The 26,044-nt window shown below is 40.5% G+C and overlaps 1 protein-coding gene across 1 annotated transcript in view; it reads right to left on the minus strand.

Moving 5' to 3' along the window:
• rmc1 (regulator of MON1-CCZ1) overlaps positions 1–25,717 on the minus strand; it is a 38,472-nt gene extending 12,755 nt beyond the window's left edge. Inside the window, exon 1 of the mRNA XM_047024140.1 lies at positions 25,530–25,717. Within this exon, the coding sequence (XP_046880096.1) occupies positions 25,530–25,628 (99 nt within the window). The 5' untranslated portion in view covers positions 25,629–25,717. The remainder of the gene's footprint in view (positions 1–25,529) is intronic.
• Between the last annotated feature and the right edge of the window lie 327 nt (positions 25,718–26,044).

A 26,044-nucleotide genomic window follows, 5' to 3' on the forward strand; every position in this document is an offset into this window, starting at 1 on the left:
AGCTTGTCATCGTTCAAAAAAACTCACCAAAAAATAACCTATCCAGATAAATAGCGCCATCCGGATAGAGTAAATTTGATTGTGGTTGGATGAGTAGAACATATACAATTCCGACACCCTATTGGTTAGTATGCGATCCATCGCACCTGCACATGACACAAACATGTCACACTCCATTAAGGAAATAGCAGACTTATGTAGCCTAGATGTCCGTGGCAGAGACTCAAGAGAATTCAAGTAAAATGTCACAACCAACGAGGAGGTTGGTAGCCAACCCTTCTACATCCCTGGCCATACCTGGAAGAATTTTTCGAAATGGTTGGATGAAAAAACTACTTTCGAATGCGCTGCAAGCTCTGCACAGCTAACGAGCTAATGGCTTTCAAAAACTTGCCGTCGAATTTGAATAAAGGCTGTTGATGACACACCTCTGAAGTTTGACTTTTTGCACTATTACAATACTTATAGGCAACTAGTCATCATATTTTCCGCTCCATGAAACACATGTTACTGCCAAGTAGTAAACATATATGGTTCTTTAATGTATTTGCATTGTACTAAAATGCATTCATTTTCAATGGGCATAAACAGGTGCAGCCCAAATTTTTCAATATAACATTAGTCATTATGGCCTTCAGAAAAACATTTTTTTGGGGAGGTGGGGTCGAGCATTATAGGCCCCTGTGGCATGGCCTAAGCTTTTATCCTTAATTTTTTCCCCTTACATTACTACTTTTACTTTTATACTTTAAGTAGTTTTGAAACCAGTATTTTTATACTTTTACATGAGTAAAAAACTTGAGTTGATACTTCAACTTCTACAAAAGTATTTTTAAACCCTAGTATCTATACTTCTACTTGAGTAATGAATGTGAATACTTTTGACACCTCTGCCCAGCATTGATTCATATCTACATTGTCCTTGTTAAATTGTTGCTGGGGGTCATACAACTCCCTGTGCTTTTCAGCTTTGAAAATTCATTTGATGTCCATCTCCTTGAATTTCTCGCTGATTTTCAAAATCAACTTGGGGGTTCTCTCTCGGTAGGCTGTCTGCACGCGTGTGTTGTGTGCAACGTGTGACAACTCGTTTCTCTCAAACAAACGAAATAACTACGGGCATGGTAGCTCAACAGATCAATCTGTTTATTTTCATTCATTTTCATCAGGGTAACCACATGTAAAGGCCGTTCGTTACCAACATTATGTAGTTAGGTTTTATATAGTGAATATTACAGCACGGAGCAGCAACAAGAGGGTTCCCAGGAAAATCTGATTTCCTTTGTCTGTGTTACACCTTTTATATCCAACAAATTACACCCCTGAACTTTTAAAACAGATCTATTGGCCTACTACAATTGTAAATATCCTATGACTTCTGCTCCAATTGGGCCTTGATGCAAAGCAATCTAATATTTTCTGCTGTTTCCGCAAAGATTTTGGGGACTAACAAGGGACCAAACCAGTACCTTGTACCCAGTTACTCTATTCTGCCCTATTACATGTTTATTCCAACATCAGTTGCAATCAACCCTGGGTTATAGCCCTTCACCTTTGCATGGTGCCATTCATTCTTCACAAGTCACATGCATCAAGTCAAAGTGAATAGTAACTGGTCCAACTCCATGTCCAAGCCCATGGTGTCTGTGGAGGAATACAGTGATCACATTTGTCAAATCCTCCCCACACAAGTCCATTGACTTTAATAACTTTCGCGTAGGCCCATAGTATAACAGTTTGCAAACGTACAACACAGATGAGACTGAGGAGAGTGCACTTTTCTGCTTCTCTTTTTCTCCACTCACTTCACCTTCTCACGCTTTCCAATTGTTTAAACAAGTCTCTATACTCTATTCTCTCTGTATTCTGCACAAAAGATGACTGTGTACTGTATATAAAACATTCCGCAATATAAATCCACGTATTTCCGCACTCAGATCCTGTCACCCTTCCCTATTCCGCTGCTGTTTTCAACTAACCTATATACTACAACAGCATAATACAATTCCTGAAATTCAGTTATGGCTTTTAATTTTGGAGTGCCACCCCAGGAATTCAGTGGCCCTATCTGGCCACTCCTGTAAAACATTTCTGGGGGTGCCACTGCTTTGCCTGCACTGCAGTGAAGAAAACTATATGACAACAATAATGCTGTCTGAGGTTGTCAAATGTCAGCACTCATGGAATGCGTCCTGTCCAATTAAAGTAGACCTACTTGGTTGGAACTAACTGTAGTGTACACATTTATATGCAAATTATAAACAAACAACAAGAACAATTGTATGTACAAATAGCCGCCCTCTAATTGCATTCATTCTGATTCCCATAGATATGGTGGTCTCAAGCTAGTATACTATTTTTAAGCACAGACGTGTAGGCTAATATACAAATCGTCACAAGCAGAACAGTGATTTTCTTTCAAAGGACATTTTTTAATTGTGTGTAACAGGTTATGAATGCATTTATGTAGGCAAAAAGTTTTGTACATTGATTGATGTAAGGCCAACAATTGTATTGTCACTACAAGGCCTTTTGCAAAATTAAAATAACAATTTAATGTTTTGGGTCAAGTTAACTTAACATTTTATCCAAACTGAATAAAAGTTACATGAGAAAATAATATGTTTTTTTATAAATAAAAAGCGAAGATTTGCTCAATGATTGCTTCAATGCATTTCATTAAAATTCAGGGGTGTAATTTGTTGGATATAAAAGGTGTAACACAGACAAAGAAAATCAGATTTTCCTGGGAACCCTCTCGTTCCTGCTCCGTGCTGTTTTTGGACTTTGAAGAAGTTGAATTTGGACATAGAATATGATCAGAACTTTGAAAAATGTATCCACAACAGTGCCTCTGTCAGTTGTGTGTCTATGTAAACTGCAAAGGTAGCCCACATGACCTCAACTTTCTTACTATGATTGCCTCAATGCACTTCATTAAAACGTAAAACAGAACTGAAAGCAGTCATTTTGGTTGGGGGGAGGGAGGGTTGGGCTGTGGAGCGTTTCTTGCATGGGTGTGATTATCTTTTTCAACTAATACCATCTGGCACTTTTGGCCTTGTTTGAACACACACTGGAGCCCCGTCTTGTAATGTTTCTAATATATATGAAAGAAACTTGGGTTCATAAAAGATTTATTAACAAAGTAGCAACTAGCATACTTGGTCAACATGTGCCTCCAGTTTGGTGTGTGTGTCTTCTACTAAAGAACCTGCTGCTAATTCGTCAAGATTGTAGGCCTACAGTAGCCTGGCTGCCAGCCCAATTTAGGTCCACCCACAACAACAACAAAATGGTCTGGAAGTTGGGTCTGGGCAGAGCCTGTTTAAGGAGAGCCTGCCCACTCCCTATTAAGACCCATTGTACCGAATTTTTTAGCAGTTCCACCAGAGTTCCACTGGGAGTGATCACAGTCGAGTGCAAAATGAATGGGAGTCTAAACGGCTAAATCTGTCTCATTCGCCTGATTGTCGTTGATAAATCTCAGATTTGATTGTAGTTTTTGCATGTTCAACATAGATTACAGGTCAAAAGTTGAATGAAAAAGTACTTATGTCCTTTCAATTTCTTACAGGGTAAGTCGTTGTTGCCCATAACACGCTAGCATTCTGCTAATAAATGCTGATTGGTTAGTGAAGGACTGATACAAACAGAGATCCCGCTTGATGGCATCCGAAGCAGAACCAGAATGTCAGAGCATTAGCAACAACATTAGCAAGCCAAAACTCTTTCTAGCATGTGTATTGACAGGGAGAGCCTAACCTGTCAGCTGTGTTGTCAATGCCTCGAGAGAAAAGTGGAAGTAACCAGAGCTTGCTCTCAAGCAGTAGCTCTGGTCGTACGAGGTGTATGACGTCAATGACATTTTCAAAGGCTTTTTAGAACGGAAAGGCGACTCAAAAAAAATCTTTGCCTCCCCTTTCGAATTCAGAATTCAAATTACTAGACAAAAAAATGTATCCTGAGAAAAGTGGATTTTGAGGGGTTTAGCTCCATAGACCTCCATTCATTCTGCACTCGACCGTTAGCGCCCTCATATGGAATTTGAGTGGACCTGCCACCAGTTCAGAACCCGGAAGTTTCGAGAGTGGGAGTTCTCCCTTTACTAGACATTAGGTGCGTTCGACACAGACCCCCACCCCTCGCCCCTCGGCTTGAAGCAACGGCCCCGGTGGATGTAGGTGGTATTGCATTTATGGTTAGGTTCCCGACTCTTCCGGTCGTTTTTATTCTATTAACTCCAGTCAACATTTACAAAACTATCTCCCCCAATAATTTTTGTTTGATTCTCGATATACTACTAGCTTTTCATAGAATAATAATTGGTTTTAAAACCAATCCGAAATGGGTAAACGAGCACCCCATGTATTTGCCTACGTCAATAAAAGTTGCCTGCAAATGTGCTTGCGGATACAACAGGGCACAAGCACAAAAGTTCACATTGGCCGATAGCCGATTTATATTGAGCTGAATGAGCCATAGACTTTAATTGAATGAGCACAGGGAGAAATGGCTTGAGTTGCCTGCCTTGTTGTAGCAAGTTTAGCAAATGGTTGTCACACATACATGAAATGTTGTTAATATAGTTTATTCCCGTTATTTTAAAACAGATTTGATTTTTCGTAAAAACGTTCATGACATGATGGCAAATATATTTGTTAAGCACCAGCATATTGTTGACATGTCTATCTGGAGCAAAGACGAAGATTAATACTTTAACTGTTAACCACAATCGGAAATTATATATATTTAAATGATATTAGTCTTGCCTTCAGAAGCTTTTGTTAAACACACCCACTATCCTTTTTTTGATCGTGTCATCAAGCCAGACTGCTTTTGTGGGACAATGAAGGTCCTCAGTGACTAAGTTTCAGCCCCACTTACATCGGATGGAAACGTCTTGTACCCTATATGGTTCTGTGAATAAGCCCCTTTCAAAGGCAAATGTTCAATAAAGTACATTTTAGGCACAGTTCTCAAGCTTTTATTTATTACATTATTACCAAGTCTTGTTAGATCACGTTATATCCATTAATAGGCGTTTGGTTTTGTAGGATGAACATATAAAACACTGGCCACATTTCTACACTGATGTTTGTACCTCGCCAACAGTTCTGGTTCCGGTAACAATTCTGGTTAGACTTTTTGTCCGACTTGAGACGGCGCCGAGGATACGTCACTGTGACGTCGCCATCAAAGTACCGTGAGATCGATTCGAGAACTGCCGGCTGTGTAGCCGAGCGCATTTTCTCAAGAGCAACTGCACGGGTTCAAGTGACTACACAGCTATTTCATGATTGGCCAGACTCACACACGACAACTTTGACGCGTGTTTTGTAATATTCGGACACCTTCAGTTCGCCAACGCTCCAAAAAGTTTAATTGAATAAAAAATGTGTTAAAGAAAAGGTTTTAGTCAGCCTCTTCACTAACGGAAAGACCAAGTTAAATTATAAATAAAGTAAAGTAAGCAAACAGCTCTTGATCGGCCATGACTGACATTAACGCAGCAAACCACGAGAAGCTGACATGTCCGACTTCACAGAGCCGTTTTCAACTCCTCCCCAACTGCAAGCGGCCACTCTCACCGGTTGTTTCATGCAGCCGCAGCAGGGGCGGCTCCAGAATATTTTCAGTGGAGGGACACAGGGGGGAGCAGCCGTGAATTGGGGGGGGCATCCAATTAAGTAATTAATACAAAAGTAATGTCACCACTGACATTTTAAATTCGATTAATGGGCATTATAGCAACACAAACATTTAGTTTCCTTAAATTGCATGATACCATATCAAACCATCAAACCATATAAACCACACCATATTATTTTGTTAATTTCCATGCTTTTTTTCAACAGACTCACTACCTCATGTTTTGTACTTAGGTAACGTTAGGTTACACTCAACGTCACTAACCCTCTTCTACAATACCTCAGCACTATGATGAGAAAATCAATGAATGCAGTACTTAACTACAATTGACTTAAGATGTTACCCAGATAGCAGAGTAGGGAGGACAAACGTTCTGCTCTCAATGTAATCACAACGGAGAGTTCCAAGCGTCAACAAATGCAAAACTGAACTTATTGCTCATTTAACATTGTGATAAAAAAAACACAATTGTGAGATTTAATGTACAATACGATGTACGCTGATCAACCTAGCTTGGAATGCCCACGACAGACTGAGGTGGCTTTGTTTGAGTTTTACAGTGCTTGAGTGTGATGATATGGCTGCGTGTTGATGTTTTTGGTACATTGGGCTTCATATAACATTTCAATTTTGAGTACTTGTATGTTGCAAGGCTTGCTATAAAAAAATGTATGTATGTTCGTGCTCGGAAAAAGGCGCCCCTCAACTCCGCCATCTAGTGAAGTTTTTGTTAACTGATCTGCACTATCTTCAATCACCAGCACATATTAGGTCTATATCACATAGATTAAACAACAAATTTAGCCAATCCCAAATTTAAGTAGGCTACTGTGTGAAAGATGTTATGGAGGGCATTTGGATTTTAATGAGTGACAGTGATCAGCTCGACGTGACCTTCACTGTCATCAAATGACAGTTTACGGCTAGTTAGCTAGCTTAGTCTGACTTACCCTAGCAGTTACATTTAGCTAGCAATTTAAGTCGACATCAAATCCTAAAAGTCTTGCATTACACTAACAGAATTACAATAATGGCTAATATTTATATTTTATTTAGCTAACTATATCAATATCATAGCTTTGTTATCTTAACTGTTAGACCAAGGGAAGAAAGTGCTACTTACAAAACGGACTCATGTAACATTCAAACTGGTTGTTTTGAGAATGAACGCGGGTCCTGAGAAAAAACTACAGTAATGCTGCTGAATGTTGTCGCCGCAAAAGGCCAATTCAGCAATAAAAACTGTGCTATCTGGGGAAGGTGCGATTTAAATAATATTGTATAATTATCGGGATGCACCGAATATTCGGCCACCGAAAATATTAGGCCGAAAATGTCCAAAAACACAATTTTCGGTTTCGGCCGAAGGAGTAAAAACGCCGAAAAAATTACACCGAACCTTTCTAGTTTTTATTTTTTTTAAAGCAACCAGTGTGGAATGAGCCTAGTGCGCTTCTAAAAAAGACGGATTAAAAAAGAGCCGCAGGTAAGTTTGTTAACAACTAACTGACAATAAAGGGAGACGAAAAAGGGTCCGCATGCACTTGTAAACAACTAAATGACAATAAACGGAGATGAAAAAAGAGCCGAGCGCACCTGTTAACAACAAAATACCAAGTAGAGAGAAAACAATCTGCGCACAATTCATGCAGCAAACATGTCAGCAGTGTGGAAGCATTTTAAAGTGTTGGAAAACGGAGAAAATAAGGCCGTTTGCAGACAGTGTTCTGCTGAACTTTCTAGAGGGGGAACATCTGCGAAGACGTTCACCACATCAGGCTTGATTCATCACCTTAAATCCAAACACCCCAGACAACATGAGGAGTACGAGAGAGACACCACCGCGGCAGCAACTAAAAGGAAAGTAGGCCTACCCAGCTCACACACTCCATCTGTGGCTGACGTTTTTGAAAAGGCAAAAAAGTTTGGCAGTGACAGTGCTGAAGCTAAGGGCATTACAACTAAAGTAATGGAATTCATTGCCTTGGATGACCAACCCTTCTCAGTTGTAGAGGACGTAGGGTTCCGTAGGCTAATGGGACATATTGAGCCCCGTTAAACTGTCCCAAGTAGACGGCATTTCTCGGATGTATGCTTACCCGAAATGTATAACGTTGTGTCAACCCACGTCCACGAGCTCTTGGCTACAGATATTGCAGCCTTTAGCTTCACCACAGATATATGGAGCTTGGATGTCAGTCCCACCAGCATGCTGAGTTTCACGGCACAGTGGATAGACACAGAGTTCAACCTACAAAAGGTTGTTCTTCACTCGCAAGAGTTCAGAGGCTCCCATACAGCCGCAGCCATCTCAGATGCATTTGCCAAAATGTTTGACACTTGGCGTATCGACCCATCCAAAGTGCATGCGATAGTGAGTGACAATGCAAGAAATATGACCAAAGCCATGGAAGACAGCAACCTTAAAGGCATAAGGTGCATGGCCCACACGCTTCAACTGGCCGTCAATGAGGGAGTGTTGAGTCAGCGCAGTATAGCGGATGTAATTGCGACCGGCAGGAAAATTGTGGGCCATTTCAAGCATTCTCCGCTTGCCTATGGGCGCCTACAAGCAATCCAAGAGCAATTGGGAATGCCACCGAAACGTCTCCAACAAGATGTGAGCACAAGGTGGAACAGTACGTATTACATGCTGGAAAGCCTTTTTGCACAAAAGCGAGTCCTGGCTTCATACATTGCCGATCATGATCTCCCCGCGACATTCAGCGCATACCAGTGGGTTTTAATAGAGAACATTCTCTCTTTCCTTGCCCCCTTTGAGCAGATAACGAAGGAGATAAGCTCATCGGGTGCATCTGTGGCAGACATTATCCCCTTACTAGCAGCATTAAAGCGTCTTTTAGGCAAAGAGGCTGAAACAGACCACGGAGTGAGAACAACAAAAAAGCGCGCTCTTAGATGCTGTGAACACTCGTTTTAGCAAGGCAGATTCCGAACCGCTGTACTGCATCGCGACAGTACTTGATCCAAGATATAAGGATCATTACTTGGATGTGGGGAAAAAGCAGCGCACAAGGGACATGATACAGGCTGAGTTGGATTTGCAAAAGCCGCTGTGTGATGGAGACGGTCGCATGACGCACAGCGCAGCAGAACGGGGAGATGGCGTGGAGAAAAATAGGGCACGCACTACAGATGATGAGCTGCGCAAACCCTTACTGTCTGACATGTTCGAAGAGATTCTCCAAGAGAGCAATCCAAATACCAGTCAGAAGACAAGCTCAACAGCTCAACAACTGGATGCTTTTCTATCAGAAGTCCCCATCCCCAGGAGCAATAACCCTCTCGGATATTGGAGGGCCAATCAAGGCCGCTTTCCCCACCTGGCACAGACGGCACGCAGGTTAGCTATTTAGGAAATTGAATTTAATATGTTATTCATAAAGTTCTTGTTATGCTATATATTTTGAACTATTATACTTTAGTGTGGAAAAATCAAAACCTGAACGGCATTCAAAACTTTAATCATTTCTTAGGCAGAAAAGAAACACATGCCGTCATCAATTAAAAAACTACAAAAAAATGATAGCCTACAATGTCGATGCTATGAGATAACTGTTTCGATTCTCCGTTCCCATCCTAGATACTTGTCTGCTCCATGCACAAGCACCGATAGCGAGAGACTGTTTAGCGCTGCTTCTCACGTCATCGATGAGAAGAGGAACAGACTTTCATGTGACAAAGCAGAGAAGCTCCTTTTCATCAAGAAGAACCTGCCACTTTTCCTGAAGTAGACTTAATTTAGTTTATTAAAGTTGCCTGTTATTTAAATACACTGTCAGAAATAGGGCACGGCCCCATTTGTGTTCAGCCCCCCCGGTCCCCACTTTTTTTTTTTTTTTTTTTTTTAAAGCAGTTGTTAATGCACTTTTTTTGTTGTGAGCATACAGAGTAAATGCAATTAATTTCTTGTTTAAGGCCGATGTTAGGGGGGCTCAAAGATGGCCAAATAAAAAGTGTTTTGTTTTACTAATTTATTTAAGGGTAAATTGTTCTTAAATTAGGTATTCTGGAATGTTAGAAAACGTTCAGTATTAAATAAATTGTTTGTATCAAATATGTAATTGATTTTGTTTTACTGAAAAGCAAGACAAAAAAGTTTATAAAGGACATTTAATTGTTTTATTCATGCAATGGTGAAAGATTAAAACAAAATGAATGAAAAACAGCAAAAGCCACATTCGGTATTCGGTTTCGGCTTTCGGACAACTGTTTCAGTATATTCGGTTTCGGTTTCGGCAAATAAATTTCATTTCGGTGCATCCCTATATAATTACAATTCATGTATCCTATATACACACACCATCAAAACCTACCTCAGTTTACGCTGTCCACAGAGTGTAACCTTTAGGGAAAGAGGGGATAATGGCTTCTGTCATGTTCTGTCCAGGAAATTATTTCTTATTGAGATTGACATCATTCAGAGCCAATGAAAATAGGGGTTGGGCACCTGAGAACCAATCAGATTCCAGGGGGGGCACGTGCCACTCCATGCCCCCCCCCCATTGGCTCCGCCCCTGAGCCGCAGTCCATGTCGAACGCACCTATTCTCTGGTCTGGGGTCGCTAGTTAACTGTCAGGGCCGGCTTTATACGATGATGGACAGATGATCAACAGTAACGTAATCAACCATGTCACCAAAGAGCGCATGGGTTCAATTTGTTTTCAACAAACAACATACTGCGTTGCTCTGATTGGTTGTAGGTATATCCAATAGAGCGAAGAGGCTTTTTTTCGAGTTCGGTTGAAACACGCCCTATCCTCACAGCCCAACGGAGTGGTTTCAGACTCATATTCTGACTAGAATTATGAGTATGACAACGTCAGGCTAGGCCTACAGATCACAGGAAAATGTTTTAAAAAGCTAGTCGTTGCTGCCCTCTGGTGTTGGATAGTAATAACACCCACAATCATTACACGTCTCTCCCTCTTTCTCACTTGTGCAAGTATGCATAATACGGCCGATCAAACAAATGAGCAAATGGCTCGTTATACCGTTTGTGTTATATGGTTATTCCGTAATTCCAAAATGAAACAAAACAACGGAAACCAAGCCTTTCCCCATAATCTGGTTCTGACATCCAAAATGGACAAAACTATGCTATTTTTCATTTTTTGGAGTTACCAGCATAAAGGATATGGAATTATCAAACAAACGAGTAAATGGCTCGTAATACCATTTGTGTTGTCTGGTTATTCCGTTATTCCAAAATAAGACAAAACAACGTAAACCACGCATTTCCCCATCATCTGGGGGGTGTTCCATCAACGTCGGTAACGCAAGTCGCGCTAACATGAATAAGTCTCACTTGGGTAAACGTCAACTTCGACTCAAACCGTTCCACTAACGTTCTGTTCCATTAACAGGCAACGCTAATTCAAGCTAGGCCTCAATAAGACTGCAGGCCGGATCAGGCGACAGCATAGAGTTAATATAACTAGAGTAAGCTACTTTTGTCTTCCAAGATGGCGTCCCCATTCATTTCTATGAAAAGTGCACAGTGGCGCAGTGAAGCAAGCGAGAGCGCGAGACTGGACGCGGCCATCTTTCGACTTCCGTGTCTTCCTGTCTAGCTTTTAAACAGTGGCTCTTTTTTTCCCTAGCTCCGAGAGCTCATGCTCATCGGCTATCGGCCAATGTGAACTTTTGTGCTTGTGCCCTCTTAGTATCCGCGAGCACATTTGCAGGGAACTTTCATTGACTAAGCAAATAAATGGCTTGCTAGTTTACCCATTTCGGATTGGTTTCAAACTTAGCAAAAATCTGGAAAAATTCTTCTATGAAAAAAGATAGTAGTATGAGCCAGGTTCGAGAATCAAAGAAAATTATTGGGGGAGATAGTTTTGAAAATGTTGAATGGAGTTAATAGAATAAAAACGACCGGAAGAGTCGGAAACCTAACCGTACATGAAATACCACCTACATCCACCGAGGGGCGAGGGGTGGGGGCTTGGGCGACAGTCAAAAAGAGGAGTTATGTCGCAAACAGCAAAGCGTAAAGCAGCAGAGAGGTGTCGTTTCAGCAGCGTAAATTGATTTGAGTTTTTTTTTTTTTTGTCCCCAAAAAGGGCAATGTTGCCGCAATTAACATGGCAAGGGAGACAACTTGTCAAACCATTACGACTGTTAAAATGCGTAAATTGTAGACCTATCAAATCTACTTAACATATATATGCATTTAGGACTACTAATAATTAGCGTAATTTGATGAGCTGTCTGAAACCGTTCTGACAGTAGGCTAGCCTATGGCCGATATTCTCAACAGGAGATCGAGAATAATAGCCCAAAAAAGAACGTGGCAGCAATTGAAAATTGTAGGATAAAATTCAAAACACTGAAGAAGGCCATGGTTAATTGCGCTTGATGTGGGCTAATAATGTTTTTGTCTTCACATCTTGAACAAAATCAATAAATCACTTCAAAATAACTTTGCCACACGCATTTATTAAGTGATAGGCTAAATGCTGAACTTTAAGATAAAATGGATAGATAACCATGACTAAAATAGGGATTCACTGAAATGACTACAGTGTTTCCCACACACTAGAAAACTAGTTGTGGCGGGGAGGGGGGTGGGGGTTGTCAGACCGGGGGGGGGGGGGGGGGGAGGGGGGGTTAGGGTTAGGGTTAATAATTCCTTCGTTAATAATTTGTTACACAGTTAATTTGTTAATAATTTGTTACATTAAATATTAATCCTAAATGATTCACACCTTCACAAAATTAACAACAACTAATATATAATTTCTGCATTATGCATGTAGCCACGCTAGTGCTAAACAACTATTTAACTGGTCGGCTCCAGGACGCCGGGTAAGTAGCTAGCTCCTGAGACTTCTCACCAAAAGAACGAAGGGGAACCTTCGAGTAAGGTACCTAGCGAAAAGTAGCCTCAACTTTCCTCGACTTTTAGCTACGGCACTAATGCTGAAAGCTCGCTGATATAGCTGTCGGTCTTACTAGAACGGCGTATGTATGCATTGTTGCTAACGTGTGCTGACGTTGTGACTGTGCATATGTGAAAAAGACGCATGAGTGACAGAGAGACGGAGGGTGGGCATGGAAAGGAAATGCAGCTGAACGAATACGCTGCGTGTTTTAACCTAAATAGCGATAAAAAAGTTTCACGAAACTCAATATGTAGCGGCCGGTGTTGAATCTGTGGCGCACCGCCACAAATTAGTCTATGTGTGGGAAACACTGGACTAGTATTGCACAGATCCAGCACTGACTTTTTAGATCAGAAGGTGGCCCAAACTGCACACATGGCTTGGCAGAACAGTCATTTAAAATTGCTCAGCATGACTATCATTATTATATTACGCGTATTTCCAATTAACATAGTCTGCCTCCACAGATCCAGAGTGGGCTTGGACAGTGACAGACTGTGGCTGTGCCAAGTGTGGTCACAGCCTCACTTTGGGAAAGGCATAATCTACTGGGAACATTAGGGGAGACTGTTGGGCACAGCATCTAATTGTCTTTATTGGAAAGGGCAACATTTGGGACCCTGTATAAAGGGCACTTCATAACAGCACCCTTTTCCATTGGAAGTAAGGGCATGGGAACTGTCCAATTTAGGCCATTGTAAGGGCACCTTATAGGGTACTGCATCCAGTTTCTATACTATGGAGGAACTCATTAAGACATGCTTTTACATTTATAGAGGGCACACTGTCATTTATTGCATGGGGCATCCTATGCACTCAAGCATATTTCAAAATGTGAATGGCAGGCAGTAGGGCACTTGGTCTAATTGTTGCCACTCTAGAGGGCATTTTAGAAACACTTTCAACCATGGGGACACCAGGTAGTTACCCCCTGAGTCTCCCAGTGGGCCTGTATACACCCATGGGGACAGTATATTGCACCTATAATATTGGGGAAGCCAGAGGAGAGGTAATATAGAGGCTTGTCAACATATAGGCTACTTTAAACAATGAAAAAACTAAACAAATAAAGTCTCATTGATTCTTTGTGTTTCAAGATACCTGAAAAACTGATGATAATATTCAGGTACTGCTTTGGAGCAAGGTATACCCTTTATATTTTCTGGCATAGTTGCCCGTTCAAGAATGTCCCACATGCAAAGACATAGACAGATGCAGACAGACTGAACAGTGTCAAGGCTTGACTACAGTGGGTTTGCTTCCTTATGTGTGATTCCAGCAGACTACATAGTCTAGGCCTACCTACATAAACTGCAGTCTACTACCCTCCTTTCTACTATTATAGTCTACTCCTTTCTATTACTTTCTACAAAGGATGGTGGCTCTTATGTGTTCATTGCCATCCTTAGAGTTGCTAAAGTGTTATTTTATGTAATATATTACATAAAATAACACTTTAGCAACTCTAAGTATATATATATATATATATATATGTTTTTTTTTTTTAAGAATGACAATTAAATCTATCTAGATAAACTATGCTGGGCGTGCTGAACCTATACTTCTTCCACAGATACTGGTCAGGGAAGCATTATTTCTGTTTGAAGACCCTTGGGGCTGGTGGGATAAATGCTCTTTGTATAATCTGAGCACCTTCATCCACCACAGGGTTGTCAAAGAACGGATACACCATAATTGATTGTAACTTGTCTTGATGCTCTGCTTAGTTTCTAAGGCCTTATTTTATGTCAATTAACCAATGGCTTTTGAAAACAGATAAAGTGACATTATTTCTTAACTTGTTTATTTTAATTAATATATTTTTTGGAGATGAAGTAGGCCTAAACACGTTAATCATTCATGTATGCACTTCAAAAAGTCTGAATTTACGTTTCCGAACACGGACTAAAGTAGCCTGGTCCTAACCAGACCCTCGTACATTTCATTTGTACAGAGGGTCTGGGATCGCTCTATTGACGAAGCTAGCTGCCGTAGCTGGAAAATCAACCTTTTCCCGAACCCCGTGGGGAGGAGGGCCACAACATCATGGCCACCAACAAAACTCAGCAAGGAATGTTCTTGCTCCGGCTTTAACCTATGGATATTTGGCAGCGTTGCCACAACCGCAGAATAGCTTCGCTCGCATCTTTCTCCGCCGCCATTACTGAACTACTCAAACTAGTACACAACATTAACTTCATCGTTCTCAGCCACTCCCTCTGTTCGCTGATTGGACCTACGATTTTTTTTTTTCTGAAAACCAACTTCAAAGTCAAACTCCCAGACCTAGTACAGAAGCAAAATCCAAATTGAACGGAAGTACGTAGGAGGGCGGAGCCAGGCTAAGACTAAAGTCAGAGCCTGTTTAAGGAGAGCATGCCCACTCCCTATTAAGCCCCAGTGTTCAACATGGATTACAGGTCAAAAGTTGAATGAACGAGTGCTTATGTCCTTTCGATTTCTTACAGGGTAAGTCGTTGTTGCCCATAACACACTAGCATTCTGCTAACGAATGCGGATTGGTTAGTGAAGGATTGACTACGACCAGAGATCCCACTTGATGGCATCCGAAGTAGAACCAGAATGTCAGAGCATTAGCAACATTAGCAACAACATTAGCAAGCCAAAACTCTTTCTAGCATGTGTATTGACAGGGAGAGCCTAACCTGTCAGCTGTGTTGTCGATGCCTCGAGAGAAAAGTGGAAGTAACCAGAACTTGCCGTCAAGCAGTAGCTCTGGTCGTACGATGTGTATGACGTCAATGACATTTTCAAAGGCTTTTTAGAATGGAAAGGCGACTTTTAAAAAATCTAACACCCAGCGGTATCTATTTTTTTTTGCCTCCCCTTTCGAATTCAGATTTAAAATTACTAGACAAAAAATTATATCCTGAGAAAAGTGGATTTTGAGGGGTATAGCTCCATAGACCTCCATTCGTTCTGCACTCGACCGTTAGCGCCCTCATATGGAACTTGAGTGGAACTGCAACCAGTTCAGAACCCGGAAGTTTCCCGAGAGTGGGAGTTCTCTCTTTATTAGACATTGGCTGTTTATCAATCCGAAGAACGCTGAGAACGCAAGTACATTCTTTTGAAGAACTTTCTTGCAAGCGTCCTTGCAAGAATTGTCTTGCAGTTGCAAGGACAGATGAATTGAGATGGTTAGGGATTTCCTGGACTCGCAGCATTATGATAACACTGACTAACTACAAAGACTAGATAACAAAGCTAAAAAATGGTCAGTCTACCTGTAATTTTACGTTTTCTGTAGCCCTTGCTAACTTACAGTACCTAGTGTCTGCACTGCACTGAGATGCTAGCTAGGTTATCGACAAGTCGCAGCATATTTACAAATTAGCCGTTTCATCAATAAAATAAGAACATTTTCAGCGACTGAACTGCTTATTTCTCGTCACATTTTAATTCAGAGACTGATTTACACATACCGTTTAGCTGAAATATGAAAAGTAAAAAATTACAGTTGTGAGGTTTGTCCACGTCGCTTGACATCTTGCAATGGGAGGACAATAGAACGCGTCATTTTTGGCCTAGGCTAACCAACTGTCAAATACTGTGGAACGCCGGTAGCAAACGCATTAAATCGAATTCTAAGTTAGCCTGAATGTAGCTAAGAACGCCACTGAGAAATCTGGCACCGGAATTTTAAGGTCCACGTCCTTTTCTTAGCTCTATAACTAGCGACTACTATAGAGATATTAAAAACAAACATGCCAGTTAACATGTAGACACTTACCCCTTAATGCTATCAAATGTTGGTTGCAATACATATTGAGGAAGTGTGTGAAAATAATGTTTATAGTTTTTGCTGCTTTGGCTACCTTTCATAGAAGGTCGGCACCACCGGGAGACATATCTTAAATGAAAGAGTAGGTTGTTTTCTTCAAAATAAGGTATATTTAGTCAATTTTAAAACATATACATTTTGAGAAAAATCAAGTTGAAGACATGTTGCTGAAAATCCCATAGGAATGCATTGAAATCTGAACATTCTATTGAAAAAAAGGTTGGTTTTTCCCTTGTAACTTTTTCCCACATGTCGGCACCACCCTGATACTTCCTGGAAAGCAAGGTTACGTAGAAAGACGTCATCAGTCAAATTTGAAAGAAAATCGAAAGACATACATTTTGTGTTTTGGCTCCCTGAATGAGTGTCAGAAACCTGTGACGTCAGACGTTTTAAGCCTCTGTAACTCCCGCGCTTGACTCATGCTAGGCTGCTTCCAATGCTCACATCAACTGATTGACATAATTTGAGTGCTACTAGCCTTATTATATATAACCGTATGTGGATGCAAGTATCGGGCATGGTTACTGGTTTGAAAGATAAATATTTTTGACACTTTACATGTATCTTTACAGTGTGCAGAACAAAAAACAAAGGTTGGTAATATAAAACCCACTCTCTTGGTGACTTTTAAATAAATGTTTCTACCGAAATGATTCATGGTAGTGATATGCAAATGTTCTTGTCACGTAGCACAAATCGGAACCAATCATAACCTTTTTTGTCTGTCAGGAAATGCAAAACTTAAAAAAAGCGTGAATATTCTTTCTTTCTGGCAATCAATTTTGCAAGAAAAGAAATTCCATGGCAGATAAAAAAAACAAAAACTACTGAAATTGCATTCATAGGTGAGGGAGAGCAACACATAGCCACTTGCAAAAGTTTAGGTATAATTTTAGATCCAAATAGTCTTAGGGTTTGTGGTAAATTACCATTAGAAACCTTAACAAATGGGATCATGATCGACATTATCACGCGTAGTCACAAATTAGTATTTCAAATGCCAGCGCACCTTGTAACGTTTAATATAATTAAAAATAACTTTAAACTCCACGAACATGACTTTGATGATAAAATATGGAACAGAGTACATACTGTTGTAAGTAAACTGATGAAACGATTTGATAATTTAGTCAGTTAGTGATAAAGAATCGTGTCTCGGTGTGGTGTTTGAGCTACTGCCTCCATAATATGGGCGTGAAGTTGTAGAAACTCCGCCCAAGCGTCTCATGATGCCAATGAGACAAGTCAAAATGACATTTTTGATGTTAGAGAAGCTAATGATTTAGTAATTGGTTTACAGGAACACGTTAGCATTGTTAACGCCACTAATATAGAGTACCAAATAGTAGAAGTAGATAAATCAACTAAGGAACGTAAATATATGTGGCTTTAAATATACCAGGCTGGGAAAGAAAGAAAAGTCTGGTCAACGTAGCCTACGTAACATACATAGAAAAATTAAGAGGAAAGACAATCACATAGATCACCTTGAAGTTCGATGTAAAGGGAATTTGCAATTGTTCGAGCAGGTAAATGCAGAGCTCAAAACAGAGAGAGATTAGAGCAGAATATTGACAGCTTGCAATTCCAAATGTTTGTTTTAGGGTAAAAGATAAAAGCAAAACCCACAAGAGGAAAGATGTAACTTTACCGGACAAAATGAACAATTTAAATGACCAAATACTGTAGGCCTACTGGCAGGGCCGCCCATAGAAATGGCTGGGCCCCTGAAAAAGTCCAGTGAATGGGCCCCCCCCTAATAGGTCTTTAGGCTACTCATATTAACGCATGTACGTGTGCTCTCTCTCATTTCTACATAGTCATTTTTATGATTTTGAGTTTACTTAAGGACCTTTCTCCTCCTGCCACAGTTAAGTGGTTAAGGTAAAGTGCAGAATATCCTCAGAGCAATGAGCAATGCAGAACATGCGCTTTCTCAGTGTCAGCTTTGCTCAAACTAGTGTAGGGCTGCTTTGGCAGCCCCTTTGTCACTGATCACCCAGACACTCGTCTGGGACAGTCGTTGATTTACATGAATGCTAAAATGACAATCACACCTTAATGACACACCTCTGGAGAGGTGGTTTCAACAGTTGAAGAGGAAGATGGACAGAGGAAGACTCTGAAATTATCATTAAAAGTTGTGTTCTTGAAAATAAGGTTCTAAACAGCTTTTAATGTCATGTTTGATATGCTTTTGTTTCTTATTTTATGTATTACATGCTTGTAATAATTGTAATACTGTAACATGTACATGTACAGGGTTTACAGAGTTTGTGCCTACAGCAGACCAACATGTGTTTAACATATTCCCCTGTCTTGCAAGGGAACCACTTGGTCTACTGTAGCCTTGATTAATGATCCACATCGAATTTGTATGCGTTTAGACTACTTTTCAGTCATGTGACCGGTGTCCCCATTTTAGTCAGGTTTGGGTGTATATAGGAAGAAGTGTTACCAATCACTTCGAGTTTGGTTTACGATACAGCTCCGGTGCGTTAGGCGCCTAGTCTTCATTGTGACATACCTTTGTTAACCATTGCTCTGAAGGTATGTTTTGTATTTGATGATATTTCATTATCATTGTATTGATTAACTTGCTATTTAGATAATAAACTATTATTGTGCATTTTGACGTTACTTGTTCTCTTTGAAACGTATCTATCAGGCTACGGCGGTGAAAACTTAGATTTAGTCTGGTTGATGCGGCTAACTGATTATAAACATAGACTTTTGAGTAGGTTTTAACTTAAGGCCTCTGAGTCACTTACAGTGGATCTCCACGCTCCGAAGGAATTTACCGGGGCCTCTGAGTGATCGATTACATATCCTACTAGGTCGACTATGGTTAAATCTATATTATAGTAGAGATAAACGACTGTTTAATGAACACGCATACTTTAGGGTCGGTGCTCTGATCAAGCAGACGATTTTTACCTACGTCAGAGTTTCATGTCATTAACTGTTTAGCGCTCGAGGTTACAGGTAACGCACTCGTGCACGTGTCTTAAAATTGGAGTCAGATATTAACGAGTCAATTATCTCCCTGAGAATCTAACCTAAGGTGAATTGTGGTTCCCAAGCCAGGGACGAACACCAAGCGTCTCTGGCCTTTCGATTCACCGACTACACAGATATTAACGAGTCAATTATCTCCCTGAGAATCTAACCTAAGGTGAATTGTGGTTCCCAAGCCAGGGACGAACACCAAGCGTCTCTGGCCTTTCGATTCACCGACTACACTAGCTTCCTCTTGGCTAGCATCGTGGCTACTGCTGCTCGTCTCTGCCATAGATGTATCGATGGTCTCTGCAGCCTGGCTGGGAACATCTTTCGAAGTTGACTGGAAAGCAAGCAACAACAACCATTATCTAGCATTGTCACCGGCTAACTAGCGTCTAGCGTTATGTTGTGTAGTCTGTCCTGTACCCTGACTCTGTTTAATAATCAACACTTGGTCCAACCCTGCGTTCGCACCACTCGTTACAAAGGGTGAGGTCTTCACCCGTTAAGCCAACAATACAATGTTTATGTTAGCTTTTTTTTTTAGTAGGCCCTAATCGTGAGTATTTCAGTTCAAAATCAAATTGGTTATCATTTCTTAAAATATTTAGGAAGAAACATGATTATTGCTGGCATCGCGGCTGGGCCCCAGAAAGTTTTCCCATATATGGGCGCCTACTGAACATGTATTAGCAATGAATGATAGGTATAGAACGCTTGTTATAAAGTTTAGAGAGTGGCAGGCAGACAGCAGGCAGTTTATGAAGGGTGAGGTCACTCTGTTTGAGGATGTAGACATCCACAGAGGACCCATCTTAGATAGGTTGTTGGAGTCAACATCAGAAGAGTTTGATGCTATGACTCAACAAGTTCTTGAACTTGTATCTGCTAGTTTAGTGAAAGTTTGCTGTAGGTTGGTAGTGGACCACTTGGAACATGGACGGTATGATGATGTGTCTGAAGATCAGTATCATGTCCTCAGATCAGTGCCCAAAACAAATGTTTCATGCGAGAGGGATTTTGGGATATTTGATTAGATCAAAGTTCAGGGCAAGTAAAATAGCATTAGAGGGTATGGTCATGTTTAAGCAGAATAGGTCCTGGGAATGGTTGTCAGGGTTAGATCCAGATAGAAAAGCTGAAGTTCTCGCCTCAGCTCGGACATCTGTGAAAGGATTTATAAATAGGTTTGTAGTCTTGCAATTGGTATGTAATATTCAGACTGTATTGGGTAAATACTCATTTGTCATTCATTAATATCTGATAGCTGCATTGGGTAAGTAGTAGTAGTATTTGTTTGGTTTTAGCATTGGGTTGTCTGATCAAGTGGGCCTGTGCGGACAAAGACAGACTTAGCTTTGCAATATTGAAACAGACTATGTCTATAAAAGTAGATACAGGTAGGATTAGAAGTAGTAGCTGATTTAAACTGTTGTATTCTATTTTAGTTAAATAAGCAATAAGCCCCAAGAGGCCGTGGTTTACGCTGATTTTAGAACAACAAGAAAGGTAAGGGGGTTTTCGGCACTCCGCTTCGCGTCGTGCCTAACAACTCCCCTTGCCTTTCTTGGAAGTCGCTTTGGATAAAAGCGTCTGCTAAATGAATAAATGTAAATGTAAGTAGTACAGTTTGGTGATATGAGACAGGGGCCCTGTAATGGGGTGACTCCCTGTTAAGCCAAACTGTCATAGCTAGTATAGAAGTAATAGATAAAAGTTGCTCCCCTGAACCTTCACCATGGATGCAGAGGTGCCCAATTGTCCTCTGAGAGCTATCAACCTGTAGTTTTTTTTCACAGGAAATGACTACATTTTGGACCATAAGTTTCATATCCCTATAAATAAAGTATATTATTTATAATACGATTAGTGTATACTTTTTATCCATCATAATCAAACAGACGTGTTCAAATCAAGGTATTTGAAAATAATGGGCAATGTCACAACAAGGACACACAAACACCCTGTTCAACGTTAAATACACCCCCAAGTGGCCAACATTTTACATTACAGCAGTAATGCTAAACGGGACAAACATTTGCATATTTGTGGTCTCGATTTAACATAATTATTTATAGCGAAGTACTGGACACCGCATTAGCTCGCAATGTACAAAGAATGTAAGTCTGGATAAGAGCAGAGAATCTGATAAGAGCATCAGCTAAATGACAAATGTAAGTCATATTTCCCGCCCTAGCTAGAAGCAGAGCTCTGTGACGTAGAACAATGGCGTTCTTAAAGGGAGCTTGACAGCTTCTCGGTGCCACAAAACTCAAGGCTTAAAGCGGTGGAACGTTTCAAAAAGAAGCGCTCTCGCTGGTCAAGTCCAGAGCCATAGAAAAGTATCTTTTTCTATGGCTCTGGTCAAGTTACCATCCGATGCATCCTCGATAAAAGGGGCGGATCAGGAACATTTCCGGGTATTTTTGGCGTGACTTGTGTTTTTTGGATTGGAACTGTACTTGGGCAATAAAAGATGACGTCAAACGAGTTCGCAAGAACGGAACAAAACGTGGATTGATAAACAGCCATTCTCTGACTAAAGTGCTTTACGCGCAGGAATTTACTCGACGGAACTATCTTTTGAGATTCTATTTCTGCCTGTTTGAAATTATTTGCAACACATTTTAGTTTAGCTTGACCTTTCAGGCTAGTTCTGAACCTTGGTTACGTAGCTAGAACTAGAATGATCCACCTTAATGGAACTGAACTATCGCTAAAGTGAGACTTGGCGAAATAAGTCTATAAGATATCAGCATAAAGGATATGGAAGAATCAAAACAACGATTAATGGCTCGTTATACCATTTGTGTTGTATGGTTATTTCATTATTAAAAAAAAAAACGAAACAACCAAAAACAAGCCGTAATACAAATGCGTGTTTGAGTTACTGAAATGACAAAACGATATTATGACCCTATTTTGCGTTTGTCAACACGGGTTTCAAACGGGTTTAGTAACTCAAACACACATTTAAGTATTACGGCTTGTTTTTGGTTGTTTCGGGTTTTTTTAAATAATGAAATAACCATATAGCACAAATGGTATAACGAGCCATTAATCGTTGTTTTGATTATTCCATATCCTTTATGCTAATATCTGCAACAACAAAAAAATAGCCTCGTAATATCGATTTGTTCATTTTGGATGTCAGAACCAGATTATGGGGAAAGGCTTGTTTTCCGTTGTTTTGTTTCATTTTGGAATTACGGAATATCCATATAACACAAACGGTATAACGAGCCATTTAGCCTACTCGTTTGTTTGATCGGCCGTATTGTGCATACTGGCACAAGTGAAAAAGAGAGGGAGAGATGCTAAACTATTGGGAGTGTTTTTACTTCCGAACACCAGAGGGCAGCAACGACCTGTGATCTGTAGGCCTACACTCTTGACGACATAGCAGCAGGTTCTTTAGCAGAAGACCCACACCAAACTGGAAGCACATGTTGACCGAGTTTGCTACTTGCTACTTAGTTAATAAATCTTTGATGAACCCAAGTTTCTTTAATATATATTAGAAACATTACAAGACGGGGCTCCAGTGTGTGTTCAAACAAGGCCAAAAGGGCCCGATGGTATCAGTTGAAAAAGACAATCACACCTGTGCAAGAAACCCTCCCCAACCATCCCTCCCCCCACCTAAATTACCTTTCAGCTCTGTTGTACGTTTTAATGAAGTGCATTGAGGCAATCAGTGAGGAAATCTTCCCTTTTAAAAATAAAAAACATAATATTTTCCATCAATGTACAACACTACACTTGTTTAGCCAACATCAATGCATTCCCGCTGTTACACACCATTTTAAAATGTCCTGAGAAAGGAAATTACTGTTCTGCTTGTGACGATTCGTATAGTAGCCTATACTTCTGTGCTTAAAGTTAGTATACTAGCTTGAGACCACCGTAGCCACAGGAATGAGAATGAATGCAATTAGAGGGGCGGCTGTGTCTACATACAATTTTTCTTGTTGTTTGTTCGTAATTTAAATATTAAGTTAGTTCCAACCAAGTAGGCCTACTTTAATTGTACAGGAGGCATTCCATGAGTGCTGATATTTGACAGCCTCAGACAGCATGTCTGCCACTGGGCCTTATGAAAAGGCTCTTGTCTTGATTTGCAATGTAGCTAGGCGAGGTTCTAGACCATGAGGGGGGGGGGGGCAGTTACATTGGGGCCAGTGGTGCTGTTAGAGGGGCCAGCTACATTAAACATTATTGTTGTCATATCGTTTTCTTCATTGCAGTGCAAGCATAAACAGGCAAAAGCAATGGCACCCCCAGAAATGTTTTATAGGAGTGGCCAGATGGGGCCACTGAAATCTTGGGGTGGCACTCCAAAATCAAAAGCCATATCTGAATTTCAGGGATTGTATTATGCTGTTGTAGTATATAAATTAGTTGAAAACAGCAGTGGGCTGGGAAAGGGTGATGGGATCTCAGTGTGGAGAGATATATGGATTGATATGCCGGATTGTTTTGATATACAGTACACAGTCATCTTTTATGCAGGATACAGAGAGAATAGAGTATAGAGACTTAAACAATTGGAAAGCGTGAGAAGGTAAAGTGAGTGGAGAAAAAGAGAAGCAGAAAAGTGCAACACCCTCCCATTACCATTATCTCTAATTCACTCTCATCTGTGTTGTATGTCTGCAACCTGCTATAGCATGGGCCTACACACACGTTATTAAAGTCATTGGACTTGTGTGGGGAGGATTTGACAAGTGTGATGACTGTATTCCTCCACAGATACCATGGGCTTGGATATGGAGTTGGACCAGTTACTATTCACTTTGACTTGATGCCTGTGACCTGTGAAGAATGAATGGCACCATTCAATGGTGAAGGGCTATAACCCAGGGTTGATTGCAACTGGTGTTGGAAAACACATGTAGTAGGGCCGAATAGAGGAACTGGTTGGGTCCCTGGTTAGTCCTCAAAAATGTTGCAGAAACAGCTGAAAATATGACATAGCATTGCATCAAGGCCCAATTGGAGCAGAATTCATAGGTTATTTACAATTGTAGTAGGCCAAAAGATTTGTTTTAAAAGTTCAGGGGTGTAATTTGTTGGATATAAAAGGTGTAGCACAGACAAATGAAATCTGATTTTCCTGGGAACCCTCTCGTTGCTGCTCCGTGTTGTTTATGGACTTTGAAGAAGTTGAATTTGGACATTGAATATGTTCAGAACTTTGAAAACAATATCCACAACAGTGCCTCTGTCAGTTGTGTGTCTATGTAAAATGCAAAGGTAGCCTTCATCACCTCAACTTGCTCACTATGATTGCGTGGAGTGTTTCTTGCAAGGGTATGATTATCTTTTTCAACCGATGCCGTCTGACACTTTTGGCCTTGTTTGAACACACACTGGAGCCCTGTCTTGTAATGTTTCTAATATATTTTAAAGAAACTTGGGTTCATCAAAGATTTATTAATTAAGTAGCAACTAGAAAACTCGGTCAACATGTGCCTCCAGTTTGGTGTGTGTCTTTTACTAAAGAACCTGCTGGTAATTCTTCAAGATTGTAGGCCTACAGATCACAGGACATTTTTTTTTTTTTAGCTAGTCGTTGCTGCCCTCTGGTGTTCGATAGTAATAACACCCCCAATCATTACACGTCTCTCCCCCTCTCTCTCTCTTTCACTTGTGCCAGTGTGCATAATACGACCGGTCAAACAAATGAGTAAATGGCTCGTTATACCGTTTGTGTTATATGGATATTCCGTAATTCCAAAATTAAACAAAACAACGGAAACCAAGCCTTTACCCATAATCTGGTTCTGACATCCAAAATGGACAAAACGATATTACGAGGCTATTATTCATGTTTTGCAGATATTAGCATAAAGGATATGGAATAATCAAAACAACGATTAATGGCTCGTTATACCATGTGTTATATTTCATTATTCCCAAAAAAATAAAACAACCAAAAACATGCCGTAATACTTAAATGTGTGTTTGAGTTACTAAAATGACAAAACGATATTACGGCCCTATTTTGCGTTTGTCAACACGGGTTGCAAAATAGAAAAACCAATGGCCACAAGGTACACGGACCGAGTCAGATCTCAGGCGTGTCCCAGGCCTCAGAGCTCCATAGCAGGATAACTTCAGCTGTCAGTAGTAATGGAAAACCGATTGTTACCTGTTTATTAGCTTCGTCGAAGAACACATTATTGACGCTAGAGGCATTTTCAAATTGGACCGGGTTCTCACATAGTTCTAGGTAATGTCCCTCGCTCATAGTGCAGGGTGGATACGGCTGTAGGATTAAAGATTTCTAGACTTTAGAAAACAATTTCTGTACAGGCTACTTCCGGAACACAATCACGTGACAGTAGGCTTAAAAACCAGGGTTGCCAGGTTTGTTCTTCCACCCTACAGCGTAAAGATTAGTTTTCGTGAATTTCGATTTCGTGAAGACTGCGTTCATTTAGTTCATGGATGGGACAAAAAAATTAAATCTGCAGATAAATGATCTTATATGTGTTGATGTGACGTTTGTAAAACGAATGTTCAGGCATGTAATTTACAATGCAATTACTGGTTGCAGTGGCGGATTTAGTGATTTGGGGGCCCCATGCGAAGACAGGCATGGTGCCCCCTTAACTCCTATTCTCACTCGTTTCAATCGTAATTATTAATATAATAATAATAATA

This window comes from Hypomesus transpacificus, chromosome 8 (assembly GCF_021917145.1).
Source record: "Hypomesus transpacificus isolate Combined female chromosome 8, fHypTra1, whole genome shotgun sequence".
NCBI lineage: Eukaryota > Metazoa > Chordata > Actinopteri > Osmeriformes > Osmeridae > Hypomesus > Hypomesus transpacificus.